Source organism: Hyperolius riggenbachi, chromosome 7, assembly GCF_040937935.1.
Source record: "Hyperolius riggenbachi isolate aHypRig1 chromosome 7, aHypRig1.pri, whole genome shotgun sequence".
Lineage (NCBI taxonomy): Eukaryota > Metazoa > Chordata > Amphibia > Anura > Hyperoliidae > Hyperolius > Hyperolius riggenbachi.
The window spans coordinates 197,184,049-197,205,159 of record NC_090652.1 but is presented as its reverse complement, the minus strand read 5'-3'; the positions used below and the strand labels follow the sequence as shown (position 1 = coordinate 197,205,159).

General features: G+C 42.6%; 1 protein-coding gene across 2 annotated transcripts in view; it reads left to right on the top strand.

Annotated features, from left to right (window-relative positions):
* Positions 1-20,846, top strand: part of FASTKD2 (FAST kinase domains 2) — a 97,063-nt gene extending 76,217 nt beyond the window's left edge. For both annotated transcript variants that reach the window (XM_068244978.1, XM_068244977.1), the window contains 2 exons: positions 1,968-2,082; positions 20,580-20,846. In XM_068244978.1, the coding sequence (XP_068101079.1) occupies positions 1,968-2,082; positions 20,580-20,657 (193 nt within the window). In that variant the 3' untranslated portion in view covers positions 20,658-20,846. The remainder of the gene's footprint in view (positions 1-1,967; positions 2,083-20,579) is intronic.
* Positions 20,847-21,111: the final 265 nt, after the last annotated feature.

Below are 21,111 nucleotides of genomic sequence, written 5' to 3'. Positions count from 1 at the left end.
TCATAATGGAAGGCCAGCTTTGGGGAAGCCAATTAACTTATCTGTATGTTTTTGGGATGTGATAGGAAACATTCCTGAAGGACTGTAGACCTTGAATCCATGTGTAAACAGGGAGAAGATACACACTTTATGTAGACGGTGTCCTGGCCCAGATTCTAACTGGGGACCCAGCACTGCAAAGCAAGAGTGCTATCTATTATGCCACCAAAACACTGCTATCAACCTTACTCCATTGGCCTGTGGGATGGGCCGTGCACCAGACTGCTATGATGCCAGAGGTAGCCTAGCAGTCTGGGGTTCGGTTCAGAGGAGGACAGAAATTTAGACAAAAAAAAAAATCAGGTACTTGTTTAATGTTGCAGTTCTCTTGAGGGGCTTGCTACCTATAATCTTCATCCCAAAAAATCTGTATATAAGCTTTACATGCCAACAATGCTTGTAAATGTGTGGACTGAGTAATGTTATGCTACCTTATCAGCTCTCTCCCAGACACCCTGAAAAGGCATTCCTATAATAACATATGACATAATCGTAGGCATTCTTTTCAGAGTTTACATAGTTACATAGTTACTTGGGTTGAAAAAGGACATACGTCCATCGAGTTCAACCAGAGAACAAAGTACAACACCAGCCTGCTCCCTCATATATCCCTGTTGATCCAGAGAAAGGCGGAAAACCCTTACAAGGCATAGTCCAATTAGCCCCAAAAGTGAAAAAATTCCCTCCCAACTCCTGATGGCAATCAGATAAAATCCCTGGATCAACATCATTGGGCATTCCTAGTAATTGTAGCCATGGATGTCTTTCAACGCAAGGAAAGCATCTAAGCCCCCTTTAAATGCAGGTATAGAATTTTCCATAACTACATTCCACATCTTAATCACTCTTACTGTAAAGAACCCTTTCCTAAATAAATGTCTAAAACGTTTTTCCTCCATGCGCAGATCATGTCCTCTAGTCCTTTGAGAAGGCCTAGGGACAAAAAGCTCATCCGCCAAGCTTTTATATTGCCCTCTGACGTATTTATACATGTTAATTAGATCCCCTCTAAGGCGTCTTTTCTCTAGACTAAATAAACCCAGTTTATCTAACCTTTCTTAGTAAAAGAGACCTTCCATCCCACAAATCAATTTTGTTGCTCGTCTTACCTGCTCTAAAACTGCAATATCTTTCCTGTAATGTGGTGCCCAGAACTGAATTCCATATTCCAGATGTGGCCTTACTAGAGAGTTAAATGGGCAATATTATGCTAGCATCTCGAGTTTCAATTTCCCTTTTAATGCATCCCAAAATTTTGTTAGCTTTAGCTGCAGCGGCTTGGCATTGAGTACAATTATTTAACTTGTTGTCGATGAGTACTCCTAAGGCCTTCTCCAAGTTTGATGTCCGCTTGATGTCACCAACTGTATCCCATTTATTTTGTATGGTGCTAGACCATTGGTACGAGCAAAATGCATGACTTTACATTTTTTCAACATTGAATTTTATCTGCCATTTATGTGCCGATATAGCCATCCTATCCAGATCCTGTTGCAGTATGTCCCTATCTTCCTGTGAGTTGATGAATCTGCACAATTTTGTGTTATCTGCAAAAATAGCAACATTGCTTACTACTGCATCTACTAGGTAATTAATAAATAAATTGAAGAGCACTGGACCCAGTACAGACCCCTGTGGGACCCCACTGCTAACAGTCACCCATTTTGAGTATGATCCATTGACTACAACTCTTTGTTTTCTGTCCATTAGCCAGTTCCCTATCCATGCACACAGACTCTTCCCCAGTCCTTGCATCCTCAACTTTTGCAGTTTATTTGATGAAAGGTATTTTTACAATTTTCGAAACATATATTACGGTATGTTTTAAATAGGATTGATTTACAGAACACTGTGTTACCTTGGAGTTATTTTTACATATATAATATTTATATTGACATTGACAAGTTATTTCCTATGTGTTTTGGTAGGATTGCTGTAATATGCTGTACTAGAAATGCCTTTGCTTTGGGCTCATTTCATCCACTGGGGAAGCTTGCAGTGAAGATCCAACATCTCAAGTCTCTTGCTTTCTCTGTTGTGGTGGTGAGTGATGTATTTCTGAACGGCTCTATTCATTTTCTTTTGCTTAATAATATGCTGGTTTTATCGAAGCAGGCAATTTGGGCACCCGCTAGCGGCGGACGTTTAGGTGCCACCATAGATGCCTATAGAAATAGCGGCATTGTACCATAATTTGGGCACCTGATAATTAGAGGGCTCCAAAACAGCACACACTATTTATTAAGCACCGCAGGCACACAAATGATGACTCAATGCCAATATTTCTATAGGCACCTATGGTGGTGCCCTAGTACTTTTCTTTTTTACTCTTGCGGCGGGGTGTTGGGGGGTGAGTGGCTGGCGGTTAGGGTTACATGTCAGGCAGGTAATTGGGGGGTAGGTGTCTAGCAGGTAGTTTGAGGGAAGGAAGGGTTAGGCATCAGTCAGGTAGCTTATGGTGGGGGAAGGAGATTAGGGTTAGGTATCAGGCAGGTAGTTTGTGCGGTGGGTGGTTAGGGTTAGACATCGGGGGAGGGTTCTATGTGAGAGTAAGCTTAGGTTTAGTCATAGTAGAATATCGGTATTTAATAATGATATTTTACACTTTAATAGTAAAATATTGGTATTAAATTGTAATATCTTACTATTGGCATTATTGGGCGCCCAAATTTCTGTGTGCCTTTTTTGTACACACTTTTATTGCACCCTTAGCTTTAGCTTTTTACTGAACAGAGATATTTAAGGTGCTTTGAACGCATTAACCACTTGAGGACCACAGTCTTTTCGCCCCTTAAGGACCAGAGCCTTTTTCTCCATTCAGACCACTGCAGCTTTTCACGGTTTATTGCTCGGTCATACAACCTACCACCTAAAGGAATTTTACCTCCTTTTCTTGTCACTAATACAGCTTTCTTTTGCTGCTATTTGATTGCTGCTGCAAGTTTTAGTTTTTATTATATTCATCAAAAAAGACATGAATTTTGGCAAAAAAATGACTTTTTTAACTTTCTGTGCTGACATTTTTCAAATAAAGTAAAATTTCCTATACATTTGAGCGCGAAAGTTATTCTGCTACATGTCTTTGATAAAAAAAAAACCATTCCGTGTATATTTATTGGATTGGGTAAAAGTTATAGCGTTTACAAACTATGGTGCCAAAAGTGAATTTTCCCATTTTCAAGCATCTCTGACTTTTCTGCGCCCCTGTCAGGTTTCATGAGGGGCTAAAATTCCAGGATAGTACAAATACCCCCCAAATGACCCCTTTTTGGAAAGAAGACATCCCAAAGTATTCAGTGAGAGGCATGGTGAGTTCATAGAAGATTTTATTTTTTGTCACAAGTTAGCGGAAAATGACACTTTCTGACAAAAAAAAGAAAAAAAAAAAAGTTTCCATTTCTTCTAACTTGCGACAAAAAAAAATGAAATCTGCCACAGACTCACTATGCTCCTCTCTGAATACCTTGAAGTGTCTACTTTCCAAAATGGGGTCATTTGTGGGGTGTGTTCACTGTCCTGGCATTTTGGGGGGTGCCGTAAATGACAATGGTTTAATTTTTTTTACACACAATTGTCTATTTATAGAGATATTTCTCCCACTCAGCATGGGTATGTGGAAAAATACACCCCAAAACACATTATAGTACTTCTCCTGAGTACGGCGATACCACATGTGTGGCACTTTTTTGCACCCTAACTGCGCTAAGGGGCCCAAAGTCCAATGAGTACCTTTAGGATTTCACAGGTCATTTTGAGAAATTTCGTTTCAAGACTACTCCTCACGGTTTAGGGCCCCTAAAATGCCAGGACAGTATAGGAACCCCACAAATTACCCCATTTTAGAAAGAAGACACCCCAAGGTATTCCGTTAGGAGGATGGTGAGTTCATAGAAGATTTTTTTTTTTGTCACAAGTTAGCGGAAATTGATTTTAATTGTTTTTTTTCACAAAGTGTCATTTTCCGCTAACTTGTGACAAAAAATAAAATCTTCTATGAACTCACCATACTTCTAACGGAATACCTTGGGGTGTCTTCTTTCTAAAATGGGGTCATTTGTGGGGTTCCTGTACTGCCCTGGCATTTTAGGGGCCCTAAACCGTGAGGAGTAGTCTTGAAACCAAATGTCGCAAAATGACCTGTGAAATCCTAAAGGTACTCATTGGACTTTGGGCCTCTTAGCGCACTTAGGGTGCAAAAAAGTGCCACACATGTGGTACCGCCGTACTCAGGAGAAGTAGTATAATGTGTTTTGGGGTGTATTTTTACACATACCCATGCTGGGTGGGAGAAATATCTCTGTAAATGACAATTGTTTGATTTTTTTTACACACAATTGTCCATTTACAGAGAGATTTCTCCCACCCAGCATGGGTATGTGTAAAAATACACCCCAAAACACAATATACTACTTCTTCTGAGTACGGCGATACCACATGTGTGACACTTTTTTGCAACCTAGGTGCGCTAAGGGGCCTAACGTCCTATTCACAGGTCATTTTGAGGCATTTGGATTCTAGACTACTGCTCACGGTTTAGGGCCCCTAAAATGCCAGGGCAGTATAGGAACCCCACAAGTGACCCCATTTTAGAAAGAAGACACCCCAAGGTATTCTGTTAGGAGTATGGTGAGTTCATAGAAGATTTTATTTTTTGTCACAAGTTAGCGGAAAATGACACTTTGTGAAAAAAAAAAAACAATACATATCAATTTCCGCTAACTTGTGACAAAAAATAAAATCTTCTATGAACTCATCATACACCTAACAAAATACCTTGGGGTGTCTTCTTTCTAAAATGGGGTCACTTGTGGGGTTCCTATACTGCCCTGGCATTTTAGGGGCCCTAAACCGTGAGTAGTCTTGAACCCAAATGTCTCAAAATGACCTGTGAAATCCTAAAGGTACTCATTGGACTTTGGGCCCCTTAGCACAGTTAGGCTGCAAAAAAGTGTCACACATGTGGTATCGCCGTACTCAGAAGAAGTAGTATAATGTGTTTTGTGGTGTATTTTTACATATAACCATGCTGGGTGGGAGAAATATCTCTGTAAATGACACATTTTTGATTTTTTTACACACAATTGTCCATTTACAGAGAGATTTCTCCCACCCAGCATGGGTATGTGTAAAAATACACCACAAAACACATTATACTACTTCTCCTGAGTATGGCGATACCACATGTGTGACACTTTTTTGCAGCCTAGGTGCGCTAAGGGGCCCAATGTCCTATTCACAGGTCATTTTGAGGCATTTGTTTTCTAGACTACTCCTCACGGTTTAGGGCCCCTAAAATGCCAGGGCAGTATAGGAACCCCACAAGTGACCCCATTTTAGAAAGAAGACACCCCAAGGTATTCCGTTAGGGGTATGGTGAGTTCATAGAAGATTTTATTTTTTGTCACAAGTTAGTGAAAAATGACACTTTGTGAAAAAAACAATAAAAATCCAATTTCCGCTAACTTTTGACAAAAAATAAAATCTTCTATGAACTCATCATACACCTAACAGAATACCTTGGGGTGTCTTCTTTCTAAAATGGGGTCACTTGTGGGGTTCCTATACTGCCTTGGCATTTTACGGGCCCAAAACTGTGAGTAGTCTGGAAACCAAATTTCTCAAAATGACTGTTCAGGGGTATAAGCATCTGCAAATTTTGATGACAGGTGGTCTATGAGGGGGCAAATTTTGTGGAACCGGTCATAAGCAGGGTGGCCTCTTAGATGACAGGATGTTTTGGGCCTGATCTGATGGGTAGGTGTGCTAGGGGGTGACAGGAGGTGATTGATGGGTGTCTCAAGGTGTGATTAGAGGGGGGAAATAGATGCAAGCAATGCACTAGCGAGGTGATCAGGGCTGGGGTCTGAGGACGTTCTGAGGTGTGGGCGGGTGATTGGGTGCCCGCAAGGGGCAGATTAGGGTCTAATCTGATGGGTAACCGTGACAGGTGGTGATAGGGGGTGATTGATGGGTAATTAGTGGGTGTTTAGAGGAGAGAAGAGATGTAAACACTGCACTTGGGAGGTGATCTGATGTCGGATCTGCGGGCGATCTATTGGTGTGGGTGGGTGATCAGATTGCCCGCAAGGGGCAGGTTAGGGGCTGATTGATGGGTGGCAGTGACAGGGGGTGATTGATGGGTGGCAGTGACAGGGGGTGATTGATAGGTGATTGACAGGTGATCAGTGGGTTATTACAGGGAATAACAGATGTAAATATTGCACTGGCGAATTGATAAGGGGGGGGGGGTCTGAGGGCAATCTGAGCGTGTGGGCGGGTGATTGGGTGCCCGCAAGGGGCAGATTAGGGTCTAATCTGATGGGTAACAGTGACAGGTGGTGATAGGGGGTGATTAATGGGTAATTAGTGGGTGTTTAGAGGAGAGAAGAGATGTATACACTGCACTTGGGAGGTGATCTGATGTCGGATCTGCGGGCGATCTATTGGTGTGGGTGGGTGATCAGATTGCCCGCAAGGGGCAGGTTAGGGGCTGATTGATTGGTGGCAGTGACAGGGGGTGATTGATGGGTGGCAGTGACAGGGGGTGATTGATAGGTGATTGACAGGTGATCAGTGGGTTATTACAGGGAATAACAGATGTAAATATTGCACTGGCGAATTGATAAGGGGGGGTCTGAGGGCAATCTGAGCGTGTGGGCGGGTGATTGGGTGCCCGCAAGGGGTAGATTAGGGTCTAATCTGATGGGTAACAGTGACAGGTGGTGATAGGGGGTGATTGATGGGTGATTGATGGGTAATTAGTGGGTGTTTAGAGGAGAGAAGAGATGTAAACACTGCACTTGGGAGGTGATCTGATGTCGGATCTGCGGGCGATCTATTGGTGTGGGTGGGTGATCAGATTGCCCGCAAGGGGCAGGTTAGGGGCTGATTGATGGGTAGCAGTGACAGGGGGTGATTGACGGGTGATTGACGGGTGATTGACGGGTGATTGACGGGTGATTGACAGGTGATCAGGGGGGATAGATGCATATAGTACACGGGGGGGGGGGGTCTGGGCGGGGGTCTGGGGAGAATCTGAGGGGTGGGGGGGTGATCAGGAGGGGGCAGTGGGCAGGGGGGGGGGGAAAAATAGCGTTGACAGATAGTGACAGGGAGTGATTGATGGGTGATTAGGGGGGTGATTGGGTGCAAACAGTGGTCTGGGGGGTGGGCAGGGGGGGGGTCTGAGGGGTGCTGTGGGCGATCAGGGGGCGGGGGGGGGAAATCAGTGTGCTTGGGTGCAGACTAGGGTGGCTGCAGCCTGCCCTGGTGGTCCCTCGGACACTGGGACCACCAGGGCAGGAGGCAGCCAGTATAATAGGCTTTGTAAACATTACAAAGCCTATTATACATATGTGCAGCGGCGATCCAGGAGCTAGTAACCCGCCGGCGCTTCCGAACGGCCGGCGGGTTACTACGAGCGGTGGGCGGAGCGAGTCCCCGGCGGCTGATCGCGTCACGAATGACGCGATCGCCGCATAGCCACTCCCGCAGCCGCCCCCGCCGATGGGCGTATTGCGGTCGTTTGGGCCCGGACTTTGCCGCCGCCCATCGGCTGGGGGCGGTCCTCAAGTGGTTAATGTGTTGCACTTTTGTTTCAAACTGGTCTAACAGAAAAAGTGAATTGCATGTTGGTCTTTTGAGTGCAAGATTACGTAGCCTATCCTATGGTCTTTGGTTACTTTCTTAAAGGGGCACTACAAAAACTGTAAAATTTAAAATATGTGCAAACATATACAAATAAGAAGTACATTGTTTCCAGAGTAAAATGAGCCATAAATTACTTTTCTCCTATGTTGCTGTCACTTACAGTAGGTATTAGAAATCTGACAGAAGTGGAAGTGACAGGTTTTGGAGTAGTCCATCTCTTCATAGGGGATTCTCAGCAAGGCTTTTATTCTTTATAAAGATATTCCCTAAAAAGGATTTAAACAATGATGCTGGCCAGCTTCCCTGCTTCCTACACAGTTTTTTGGCAGTTGGACAGAGCAACTGCCATTCACTAAGTGCTTTTGAAAATAAATATATCCCTGAGAATCCCCTATAAAGAGATGGACTAGTCCAAAGCCTGTCACTTCTGTCAGATTTCTACTACCTACTGTAAGTGACAGCAACATAGGAGAAAAGTAATTTATGGCTAATTTTACTCTGGAAAAAATGTATTTCGTATTTGTATATGTTTGCACATATTTTAAATTTTACAGTTTTTCGCTATAGTGCCCCTTTAACCTCTTGCCGACCGCGTCACGCCGATGGGCGTGGCCGCGGCGGCAGCCCCAGGATCGCCTAACGCCGATTGGCGTAAAGTCCTGGGGCTCTGTTTTGCAGGAGATCGCGCGCACGCTGCTTAGACGGCTCGGGAGACTGTTAGATGGTGTGATCGCCGTCTATTTACATGGTGCAGCGCTGCGATCAGCTGTGACACGGCTGTCCCCCTGGGGGACAAGAGAGCGATCGGCTCTCATAGGCAGAAGCCTATGACAGCCGATCGCCATAATTGGCTGGCTGTGGGGAGGGAGAGGGGGAGGGAGGGAAGATTTTTAAAGACACAAGGGTTTTTTGTTAAAAAAAAGAAACAAAAATTTTTATTATAAAAAAAGTAAACATGGGGGAGCGATCAGACCCCACCAACAGAGAGCTCTGTTGGTGGGGAGAAAAGGGGGGGGGGAATCACTTTTGTGCTGTGTTGTGCGGCCCTGAAGCTTAACCTTAAAGCTGCAGTGGCCAATTTTACTAAAAATGGCCTGGTCACTAGGGGGGTTTAGCACTGCAGTCCTCAAGAGGTTAAACTGTAGCATAATGTTAAAGCAAAGCTCTAGCTAATATCTTTATCTCGGTTTTGAAGAGAGTTCAGAAAGGATCTTTTCCTGTTGTTTAACCACTTCACCACTGAGGGGTTTTACCCCCTGACCACCAGAGCAATTTTCACCTTTCAGCGCTCCTTCCATTCATTCGTCTATAACTTTATTATTACTTATCCCAATGAAATGAACTATATCTTGTTTTTTTTGCCACCAATTAGGCTTTCTTTAGGTGGGACATTATGCCAAGAATTATTTTATTCTAAATGTGTTTTAATGGGGAAATAGGAAAAAATGTGGGAAAAAATTATTATTTTTCAGTTTTCGGCCATTATAGTTTTTAAATAAAGCATGCTACTGTAATTAAAACCCATGAAATGTATTAACCCATTTGTCCCGGTTATAAAACCATTTAAATTATGTCCCTATCACAATGTTTGGCGACAATATTTTATTTGGAAATAAAGGTGCATTTTTTTCAGTTTTGCATCCATCCCTAATTACAAGCCCGCAGTTTATAAAGTAACAGTGTTATACCCTCTTGACATAAATATTTAAAAAGTTCAGTCCCTAAGGTAACTATTTATGTTTTTTTTTTTTACTGTATTTTTTTTTTTTTTTTTTTAATTACAAAAAAAAATAAAAATTGGGGAGTGTGGGAGGTAATGAGTTAATTTATTGTGTAAATGTAATGTTTGTATATGTAAAATGCTTTTAGGGTGTAGTTTACTATTTGGCCACAAGATGGCCACAGAGTGTTTGTTTACATGCGACCTGTAAGCGTCCGGAAGGACGATTACAGGAAGCAGTAGGAGGCTGGGAGACGCACAATGATCTCGCTGTTTCTGAAAGAAGCAGCAGATCATTGCGGGGGCTAGATCAACGAACGGGAATGGATTTTCCCGTTCATTGATCTCCGGGCGAGCGGGCGGCGGCGTGCACGAGCGGCGGGTGCGCGCGCACGAGCGGCGGGAGCGCGGACAGCGGCGGTAGCGCGGAAGGTACGGATTTCTCCGTCCCTGGTTTTTTAGGAGGGAAAAAAGGGGCGGAGAAATTCGTACCGCTGGGGGTAAAGTGGTTAATTGCTGCCCTTGTTGCTGTTAAGAAGATTCCCACTAACTTCTTATTTTCTCACAAGCAATATTTATACCGACATCAAACCAACAAACATTATTTAGTTAAATAGTTTGTTTGGTTAAAAAAAGACATTTGACTATCAGGAAATAAATAAAGAAGTTAGTATTGGGTACCTTTCTCTCCTGCACCCTCACATATGCCAGTTGATCCAGTGGAAGGCAAAACAAAATTAACCTTTAAGGGTAAAATATTCCCTGGTTTTAAGTGGAAGTCAGATAAAATCCCTGGATCAACTTTGCTGGGTATTATAGCCACAGATGCAAGAAAATCATCTAAAGTTCTTTTAAATGCAGATATGGAATTTGTCATAACTACTTTCTGTGGTAAAATTATTTCACATTTTAACAACTTTTACTGTAAAGAACCCCTTCCTAAATAGATGTCAAAACCTTTTTTTCCTCCATGCGCGGATCATGTCCCCTTGTCCTTTGTACAAGCCTCGGGACAAAAAGCTCATCTGCCAAGCTTTTGTATTGACCTTTGATGTATTTATACATGTTAATCAAGTCATCCCTTAGCTTATCTTTTTTTCCAAATTAAATCCATTTTGTCCAACCTTTCTTTGTAAAGGTACCCATAAACTAGATCGACTTCCCGTCGATATGCAGCAGATTCGATCACCGTGATCGAATGTGCTTTGAAATCGTGAACGCAAATGTTGACCGATTGACCGATTTCCACCTTGGACGTTTCAGTTGATCGGTCCAGATGGAAAATTTTGATTGATCGCCAGCAGGTTGGGAGCGCATCATTACCGGCGTAGCAATAATCTCACCTGTCCGGCTGGTGCGAGTCCCTGGGTCCCTGCAGCCTCTTCTTTTGGCTGGCCTTCTTTTCTATGTCCTCTTCCCTTCCTGTCCCGTCCTGTTACAAGCTGAAGTTTAAACAGTCGAGCGCCCTCTACTGTTTTAACTTCTGCTTGGCACTGGACGGGACAGGAAGTGAAGAGAACGCCGGAAGAGGTGACAGCATGGACCCGGGGTCTCGCGCTGGCGGACACGTGAGATTATTGCCGATGGCTGTGGGAGCCCAAATGGGGGAGGCCTTGGGCGGCGAGGCAGGCAGCAGCAGCTCCACATGGTTTTAATTGATTTCATGCTGAAATTGATTCACAATCTGTGGGCAGCCAATAGATCCCACTCTGATCAGATTTGATCAGAGATTCAAAATCTGTGGGCAGCCAATAGATTCCACTCTGATCAGATTTGATTAGAGATTCAAAATCTGTGGGCAGCCAATAGATCCCACTCTGATCAGATTTGATCAGAGAGGGATCATCTGTTGGTCGATCTGATGGCTATCAACCAGTGTACGGCTACATTTAGTGAGACCTTCCACTCCCCTGATTAATTTAGTTCTCCGTCTTTGTACTTGTTCTAGTATGTTAACCATTTCAGCCGCCCAGACGTGAAGCTCACATCCGGGCGGCTGCTCTGCTGCGCTCCCCCACTCCTGCGCGCGATCGCGGGCACGCCCCCGTGTCCCGTGGTGTCCCCCGGTAGCCCTGGGATCAGTGAAAGGGAACATGGTTCCCGATCACAGATCCCTGTTCCCCGCAGAAAAACCGAAGCACTCACCCGTGAGGCTTCAGTTCTTCTGCCCGGAAGAATTTCCGCATCCCCCTTGTACTTCCACTTAGCGAGAAGTACAAGGAGGGAAACCTAATATGAAGGTGGCCATCTTCTGGCCAAATAGTAAAACTACATCTACACTTTTTTTACATTACAATTTACTCATACAGCAACATTAAAAATTTACTGTTTATGTCCCACACCAAAATATTCTCCAAATAAAATTTTTAATTAAAAAACAATTAAAAAAAAAAAGACATAAATAGTTACCTAAGGGTCTGAACTTTTTAGATATGCATTTGAAGGGGGTATACTACAAACAGTTTTTAAATTATAAGCTTGTAAATAGTGATGGGCGCAAAACGGAAACAATGCACCTTTATTTCCAAATAAAATATTGGCGTCATACATTGTGATAGGGACAAAATTTAAATGGTATAATAACCGAGACATATGGGCAAATAAAATACATAGGTTTTAATGATAGTAGCATGGATTATTTTAAAGCTATAATGGCCAAAAACTGAGAAATAATGAATTTTTTCCATTTTTTTCTTATTAATCCTGTAAAAATGCATTTACAGTAAAGTGGCTCTTAGCAAAATGTACCACCCACAGAAAGCCTAATTAGTGGCAGAAAAAACAAGAAATTGTGATAAGTAGTGATAAAGTTATTAGCGAATGAATGGAAGGTTAAAATTGCTCCGATGCATAAGGTGAAAAATCCCCACGGGCTGAAATGGTTAGTATCCTTTCTATAGTGTGGTGGCCTAAACTATATTGCATACTCCACATGGGGCCTTGCAAGTGATTGATACAGAGGGAGTAATATACTAGAATCTTGTGATTTTTATTTCACCTTTTATGCATCCCAGAATGTTATTTGCTTTAGCTGCTGCTGCTTGGCATTGAATACGGGTATTTAACTTGTTATGAAACCAAGTAATACCTTTAATGACTTACTATACATAGTTTATTGCAAGCTTTTGTAACTTTGTTTCTTCTTCAAGCATGATACTAATCCAATCAAAAGCTTGCTATAAACTTTGTACAATTAATCAGTGAAGGTGTTACCTGAATCAGCATTTCTTAGATTTATGTCGGCATATCTGCTCCACCACTAACACTGGACTATACCTCACAAGCAATATTAACCACTTCACCACTGAGGGGTTTTACCCCTGAAACACCTTTCAGCGCTCCTTCCATTCATTCGTCTATAACTTTATTATTACTTATCGCAATGAAATGAACTATATCTTGTTTTTTTCGCCACCAATTAGGCTTTGTTTAGGTGGGACATTATGCCAAGTATTATTGTGTTCTAAATGTGTTTTAATGGGAAAATAGGAAAAATGTGGGAAAAAAATCATTATTTTTTAGTTTTCGGCCATTATAGTTTTTAAATAATGCATGCTACTGTAATTAAAACCCATGAAATGTATTTGCCCATTTGTCCCGGTTATAAAACCGTTTAAATTATGTCCCTATCACAATGTTTGGCGCCAATATTTTATTTGGAAATAAAGGTGCATTTTTTTCAGTTTTGCATCCATTCCTAATTACAAGCCCATAGTTTATAAAGTAACAGTTTTATACACTCTTGACATAAATATTTAAAAAGTTCAGTCCCTAAGGTAACTATTTATGTTTTTTTTTTTTTTTATTGTATTTTTTTTTTTAATTACAAAAAAAAAATTGGGGAGTGTGGGAGGTAATGAGTTAATTTTATTGTGTAAAACTAATTTATTTGTATATGTAAAATGCTTTAGGGTGTAGTTTTACTATTTGGCCACAAGATGGCCACAGTGATGTTTTGTTCATGCAACCTGTAAGCGTCCGGAAGGACGCTTACAGGAAGCACTATGTGGCTGGGAAAATCACAATGATCGCGCTGTTTCTCATAGAAGCAGCAGATCATTGCGGGGGCTTAGATCAGCGAACGGGAATGGATTTTCCCGTTCATTGATCTCCGGGCGAGTGGGCGGCGGCGTGCACGAGCGGCGGGAGCGCGCGCACGAGTGGCGGGAGCGCGGACAGGGGCGGTAGCGCGGGAGGTACGGATTTCTCCGTCCCTTGGTTTTATAAGGATGGAAAAAGGGACGGAGATATCCGTACCACGGGGGGTAAAGTGGTTAAGCAACTCATTTGGTGGTTTTGAATGAAAAACTGTGCTAGAGAACTGGGGAAATTAAAGTCTTGTCTGTTTATTCTGAAATAGCTGAACTTTTAGTTTAATGTAATATTTTTATCATAAGTCCACACCCTGAATATTGCCATGTTTCCACTAGAAACAAGGTTCTGTGTATTAAGTCCTGAGCATCTCTACACTATGCTATTTCTACTATAGGGATCATTATAGTTTCCTTCATAGTTGAATTTCCATGTGCTTGACTCCATTATGTATCATTGCACTCATGGGATTTAAAGGACAACTGAAATGAGCGGTATATCGAGGCCACTATATTTATTTCCTTTTAAACAATGCACACTGCCTGGCTGTCCTGCTGATCCTCTGCCTCTAATACATTTAGCCGTAGATCAGGTGTTTGACATTATTGTCAGATCTGACAAGGTTAGCTGCATGCTTGTTTCTGGTGTGATTCAGACACTACTGCAGCCAAATGGATCAGCAGGGCTACCAGGCAACTGGTATTGTTTAAAAGGAAATAAATATGGCAACCTCCATATGTCTCTCACCTCAGGTTCCTTTTAAAGGACAGCTGTAATGAGAGGTATATGAAGGCTACCATATTTATTTCCTTTTAAGCAATACCAGTTGCCTGGCAGCCCTGCTCGTCTATTTGGCTGCAGTAGTATCTGAACAACACTAGAAACAAGTATGCAACTAATCTTTTAAAATCTGACAATAATGTCAGAAACGCCTCATCTGCTGCATGCTTGTTCAGGGTCTACAGCTAAATGTATTAGTGGCAGAGGATCAGCAGGACAGCCAGGCAATGTACATTGTCTAAAAGGAAATAAATATGGTGGCCTCCATATACCGCTCACTTCAGTTATCCTTCAAATCCCATGAGTGAACTGATGCATAATGGAGTCAGGCACATGGAAATCCAACTATGAAGGAAACTATAATGATCCTTATAACACCTGATCTGCTGCATGCTTGTTCAGGGTATATGGCTAAAAGTATCAGAGGCAGAGGATCAGTAGGATAGCCAGTTTACTGGCATTGCTTAAAAGGAAGTAAATATGGCCGTCTACATCTATCTCTCACTACAGTTGTTCTTTGAACAGTCAAGTTTGGGGTGGGTAGGTGAAAAATATTAAACAAATACGATTTTAGAGTGGAACGATTGAGTCAGACTATGGGCTTGATTCAATAAGCTGCGTGCAACTTAATGTGCAAGAGCGCACGCTATGCACGCCTTACTTTGCAGTACTTGCTGCCATTTTAACCCTTTGGGGAGTGGCTGCCTAAACCCCTTAAGGACCCAGCTATTTTACATGCGGGGGGGCATTTGAGGGGGGTGGCATTTGAGGGGGGTCAAGCAGCTGGATCCCTGGTAGGGCTAGTTGGGCATGGTGTCCCCAGTATGGCCAGGTGCCCCCCGTATTGCCAGCAGCCTATACTCCTAGGCTCCAGCGATGAGCAGCTCTAGACCCCTCCGCTCTGGCCGGCATCCTCACATGCACTGCCATTAAAGGGGAACTGAAGAGAGAGGTATATGGAGGCTGCCATGTTTATTTCCTTTTAAGCAATACCAGTTGCCTGGCAGCCCTGCTGATCCTCTGCCTCTAATACTATTAGCCATAGCCACTAAACAAGCATGCAGCAGATCAGGTGTTTCTAGACAAAGACAAGACAAATAACATTTATATCGCGCTTTTCTCCTGGCGGACTTAAAGCGCCAGAGCTGCAGCCACTAGGACGCGCTCTATAGGCAGTAGCAGAGTTAGGGAGACTTGCTTAAGGACTCCTACTGAATAGGTGCTGGTTTACTGAACAGGCAGAGCCAAGATTCAAACCCTGGTCTCCTGCGTCAGAGGCAGAGCCCTTAACCATTACACCATCCAGCCACTTTAAAGTTTCAGACTTTAAAGTCAGATCTGACAAGACTATCTGCATGCTTGTTTCTGGTGTTATTCAGATACTACTGCAGAGAAATAGACCAGCAGGGCTGCCAGGCAACTGGCATTTATTAAAAGGATATAAATATGGCAGCCTCTGTATACCTCTTACTTCAGTTCCCCTTTAAGTTCTGGGTTGCAGCTTAGTGACATCATCAAGCCGAGACCTGACACTTACGTCAGAGCAAGCGGGGATGCCGGCCACAGCGGAGAAGAGCGACGATCGTCAGGGGAACGTCAGGAAGGTGAGTAGATCCTCTTCTTACCCTCAGACCGCCGCTGCTCTGTTAGTGATCACTACGATCCGCCGGCGATCGGCGTGATCAGGAGCCAATGCGATGGTTCCTGATCACTGAGGGGAGATGTCAGCTGTCCTCTGCGTTAGGCGGTCGGGAGGGGGTTAAATTTGCTTAGAAGCATAACAGTAGCATGCTACTCTGCTGCAAAGCTTCCCCGATTTTCCTTTGTTCACTGATTGCATTTGATAAAGGTAAGTTAACACAGCATTTTTATTTTTTATTTTTTTTTTAAATCACAATTCAGTGTTGCAGTGAGGAAAATTTTCTCTTCTCTCTGCTTACTGTAACAATTAAATGCATTTGATATATTGAATCCATTGCAAAACAGTTCTCATCCCGCTGTATTCTGTGTTGGGAGGAATTGTGATTTTTACACAGCTGACATTACTTTTGGAAAAAGCGAGTAGGATAATTGTTTGGGCAAGAAAGACTGTTAGAAATTGTTCAAATCAAGACATCAGAAATAGGATGTGAATTAATGTATTTTACTGTCACTGTAAAGGTAATAGGAAATGAAGAAATCTAGTTTTATACCTTCTGTAGTGCCATTGAAGCTTTCTCTATTTGATGTCATAAGCAGCAGAATATAAAGGGAATCTCTTTGATTGATGCAAACAGTGAAACAACCCTTGCTTTTTTGTTAAAGGAAATCCGAGGTGAAAACAAACTGATGAGAAAAACAAAAAACAAAACCGTTTTATTTTATATTTAAATCTATTTTTTAAGTTTTTACTGTTTCATTGTCTTTGCTCAATGACACCTTCTTTCAAGTATATCAGAGCTCAAATCTATGAATTATTGACCCTTTTTATCTCTTTTCTGCTCTCAGAAGCCATTTTCTGACAGTGGCTGTAATTACTTATCAGTGAGGGTTATGCTATAGTCCACAGGTCCCCAAACTTTTTCGGTCAAGGGCCGGAGTCAACATACTTCAGACAGAATGGTGTAGAAAATCATAACATTGAGCCTCGGTAGACAGCGCCTATTAACATGGGCAGCCCGCATGTTTCCCATTTAACCAGAGCAGATGTTATGCCCCCAACACAGCATGTGCAGGTAGTATCCACCCAACTCAGCAAGTGCAGTTATTATGCCACCAATATGGCATGTGCATATAGTATTCCCCCCAACACAGCATGTGCAGGTAGTATGCCCTCCAACACAGCATGTGCAAGTAGTTTGCCCTCCAACACAGCATGTGCAGGTAGTATGCCCTCCAACACAGCATGCACAGGTAGTATGCCCTCCAATACAGCATGTGCAGGTAGTATGCCCTCCAACACTGCATGTGCAGGTAGTATGCCCTCCAACACTGCATGTGCAGGTAGTATGCCCTCCAACACAGCATGTGCAGGTAGTATGCCCTCCAACACAGCATGTGCAGGTAGTATGCATCCCAACACTGCATGTGCAGGTAGTATGCCCTCCAACACTGCATGTGCAGGTAGTATGCCCTCCAACACAGCATGTGCAGGTAGTATGCCTTTGAACACAGCATAAGCTTCTATTATGCCACCAAAACAGTGCAGATATTGTCACCCTAACATAGCCATAATGTCACTCAGTGGCCTACAAAAGCCTGCAGCACAATCTCACCCATACACACAGGTTCACTGTAGAAACATATGCAGTGCAACCCGTTATTTCCCCTTCGCAAAGGAACCATAACATTTCTGCACAGCACTGACCAAAATATATGCGATTATGCTTGTTACAAGTCATCCCCTCCACTCATTAAACCAGAAGCCAGCAAATGACTGCTTTCTGGCTTCAATGTGGAAGGGTGGTGCCAGAACTACTATTGTATATACGGGCCACCAATATTTAAAGATGCAGCGGACCACATCTATAAGTAATACATTTTGTGTGTGTGGTGCACTTAAAAATGCCTCAGGGGACCGCATTCGGCCTGTGGTCCTTAGTTTGAGGACCACTGCTATAGTCTGACCCGGTCCCGACCCGGACAGAAACTGTCACTTGCATACCTGATGTTTAACTCTTTCAGGCAGAGAAAGAAAAAAAAGTAACAGCCTAGTTATTTGTGTGCTTGGCACTGTACATACACATGTCTATCTCATGTCACATGTCACCTCAGTTGTCCTTTAAAGAGGAACTGCAGTGAAAATAACGTAATGAAAAAAAGTGCTTGATTTTTACAATAATTATTTATTAAGGATTTAGTTGGTGTTTGCCTATTGTAAAATCTTTCCTCTCCCTGATTTACATTATGACATTTATCACATGGCGACATCTTTTGTGCTGGCAGGTGATGTCTGTGTAAAGAGATTACGTATTTTTGGCAGTTGGAAACGGCTGTTATTTCCCACAATATCAGCCATACACAGCCCCCTGATGATCTGTTTGAGAAAAGGAAAATATTTCTCATGGGAAAGGGGGTATCAGCTACTGATTGGAATGAAGTTCAATCTTCGGTTACAGTTGCTCTTTAAAGGCAACTGAGCATCTGTAACTGAAAATATATAAAATTAACCTCCCCATAAGAAAGGTTTGTAATAGAATGTGCCATTGGGGGTGGGGCTTCGGTCAAACATCATTACTTACCTACGGGGTGCTGTGGCACATTTTGAAGTTCCCCACAAAGTCGCACGTCCGTGACAGCCGCATTTCATGCTAGTAGTTGTGGTTCGCAGATGCGAGTACATCTCCCGGTGGAGATGATATATGGTGTTAACCTCCCTGGCGTTCTATTAAAGATCGCCAGGGGGCAGCGCAGCGCTATTTTTTTTTTTTTCAATCATGTAGCTAGCCTAGCGCTAGCTACATGATGCCCCCCTCCCTTCCGCATCCCTCCCACCCCTCCGATCGCCGCCGGCGCTGTAAGCCATAAGGAAATCCTGTTCTGAAACGGGATTTCCTTTAGGGCTTCCCCCGTCGCCATGGCGACGCACGTCGTGACGTCACAGGGAGACCCGATCCACCCCTCAGCGCTGCCTGGCACTAATTGGCCAGGCAGCGCACGGGGTCTCGCCTGGGGGGGCCCTGCATCGCGGCGGGCGGCGGCGATCAGGTGAGACACGCAGCAAGCAAAGTGCTTGCTGCGTGTTTAAAAAAAAAATTATTCAAATCGGCCCAGCGGGGCCTGAGCAGCGACCTCCGGTGGTAATGGACGTATTAAGTCGTCCATACCGCTAAGGAGGTTAAAGGCCTCTACTACTTTTTAGGGATGGTTGTTGTTCTTTTCCATAAATGACCTCTTTCACTTCTTTTACCAGTTTGTTCTAAATGTGCAACTTACTAACCACAAAGAAGTCTATTCCCTCCTTCAGGTGTAGTGTTAACTTGCTGAGTTGGCCCTCTAGTTTTGGGTCATGAGCTTACTCAGGAGTTACTTGGTTTCTTTAATGTACAAATCATTGCTCTTCTCAGTGCAGTGGGCTACATATACCGTGTACAATTGGGTATTTTTGTCATTTCAGTAGAACTGAAGAAGTTGCTCAATGAGTGTGATTAAACCTCTTTTAAATCTAGTGTCTAGATGACGCTACTTTGTGTTTTCCCAGATAATTAGATGCTTAACATTTGGCAGCCGCTTCTTTTGTAATCAAAATACAACTCTCTGATGTTCGTCAGTGATGCAACGCTTGATCTGAAAAAGAAGGATCTGTGATTCTGTAACGCACCCAAAAAGATGGTTGTACGATAAAAATAATTAAAACATTCATGTAGTAAATATTTGTATTCCAATTTTAGTTAGGAGAAGAATTTATTGAACACAGACCTGATGAACACAGGTGGTCCTGAGGATAGGGAATGAGGGACAGAAAATCCATGCACTTTAAATCCTCCCATCTAAAAAAATCCAAAAAATCCAAAAGACAAGAAGTGAGGACAGTTTTTTTCAGGTGGAGACACAGAAAGAAAAAACAAACATAAAATATGTTCTAATTATTTTCCATACTACCACACTACTCAGACTAAAGTTGTCATTTTCCTGGAGCTGAACTATCCCTCACAGTAAAATAAATCATAGTATGTGTGTATTTGGCTAGGCAAAGCGTGGTTTCCTGTGAAGGGAGGAACAGATATTTTGCAGCTCAAATGAACTCTCCATCACCATGGAAGCTGCAGCTCGCAAATTAAAGCCACTAGCCAGGGATTAGTTAAGGGGAAACTGAGGTGAGAAGGATATGGAGGCTGCCATATTTATTTCCTTTTAAACAATACCAGTTGCCTCTTAGTCCTCCTCATCCCATGTCTCTAATACCTTAAGCCATAGACCTTGAAAATAGCATGCAGCAGATCAGAAACAATGCCAGTAGCCTGGCAGCCCTGTTGGTCTTCTGGCATAAGTAGTGTCTGAGTCAAACCCTTGGAACAAGCATATGGCTAATCTGGCAAAACCTAAATCCGAGTTTACAAGGTAATAAATATAACAGCCTACATATCCCTCTCACCTCAGGTTCCCTTTAACAGTAACTGATTTATAACCTTTTATGTCAGGGATTTGATTGACTAGTGGCTTTGATTTGCATGTACTACAATCTTTTTTTTTTTTTCTTCTTCTAAGGAGGAGTAATGGCATGTGCATACATGTTTCTGAAATATCTGTGGTGTTGTCACTGGCCATTTGCTTGTCAGCAGTTTGAGAAAATAATCCTTTTGAGTTTTGTGTTTTACAGGTCCCAGTAAATTGGTTTATAAAAATGAACGAAGAGCAAAAAGCTGAGTTTCTAAGAACAAAAATCTTCAGAGAATAATGGGAACAATTGCAATGCAAGAAAAGCCTTTATCAAAGTCCCCAGTGCCCACAAAAAAAACCCCATATATTTGAGAGACTGGTAGTGAATATTGCAATCTTATGGACAGTTCAAAATATGTGATTTTCTGATTTCCTTAACATTTCAAGAGAGACATTAATAATTGTAATTTAATATGAATATATAAATAAACACCTTTATGTGTTTTTTTTGTGTGTGTTTTTTTTAATGCATACTCCAGGAACTATGCTTCCTGTTCACTATCTTCATTCACTGTGGGTGGGAATTCATGTCTCTGTGACTTCAAGGACCACTGTTGTGAAAATCTTAAAATGTAAAATCTATGTAAAAACATACAAATAAGAAGTACGTTTCTTCCAGAGTAAAATGAGCCATAAATTACTTTTCTCCTATGTTGCTCTCAGTTACAGTAGGTAGTAGAAATCTGACATTA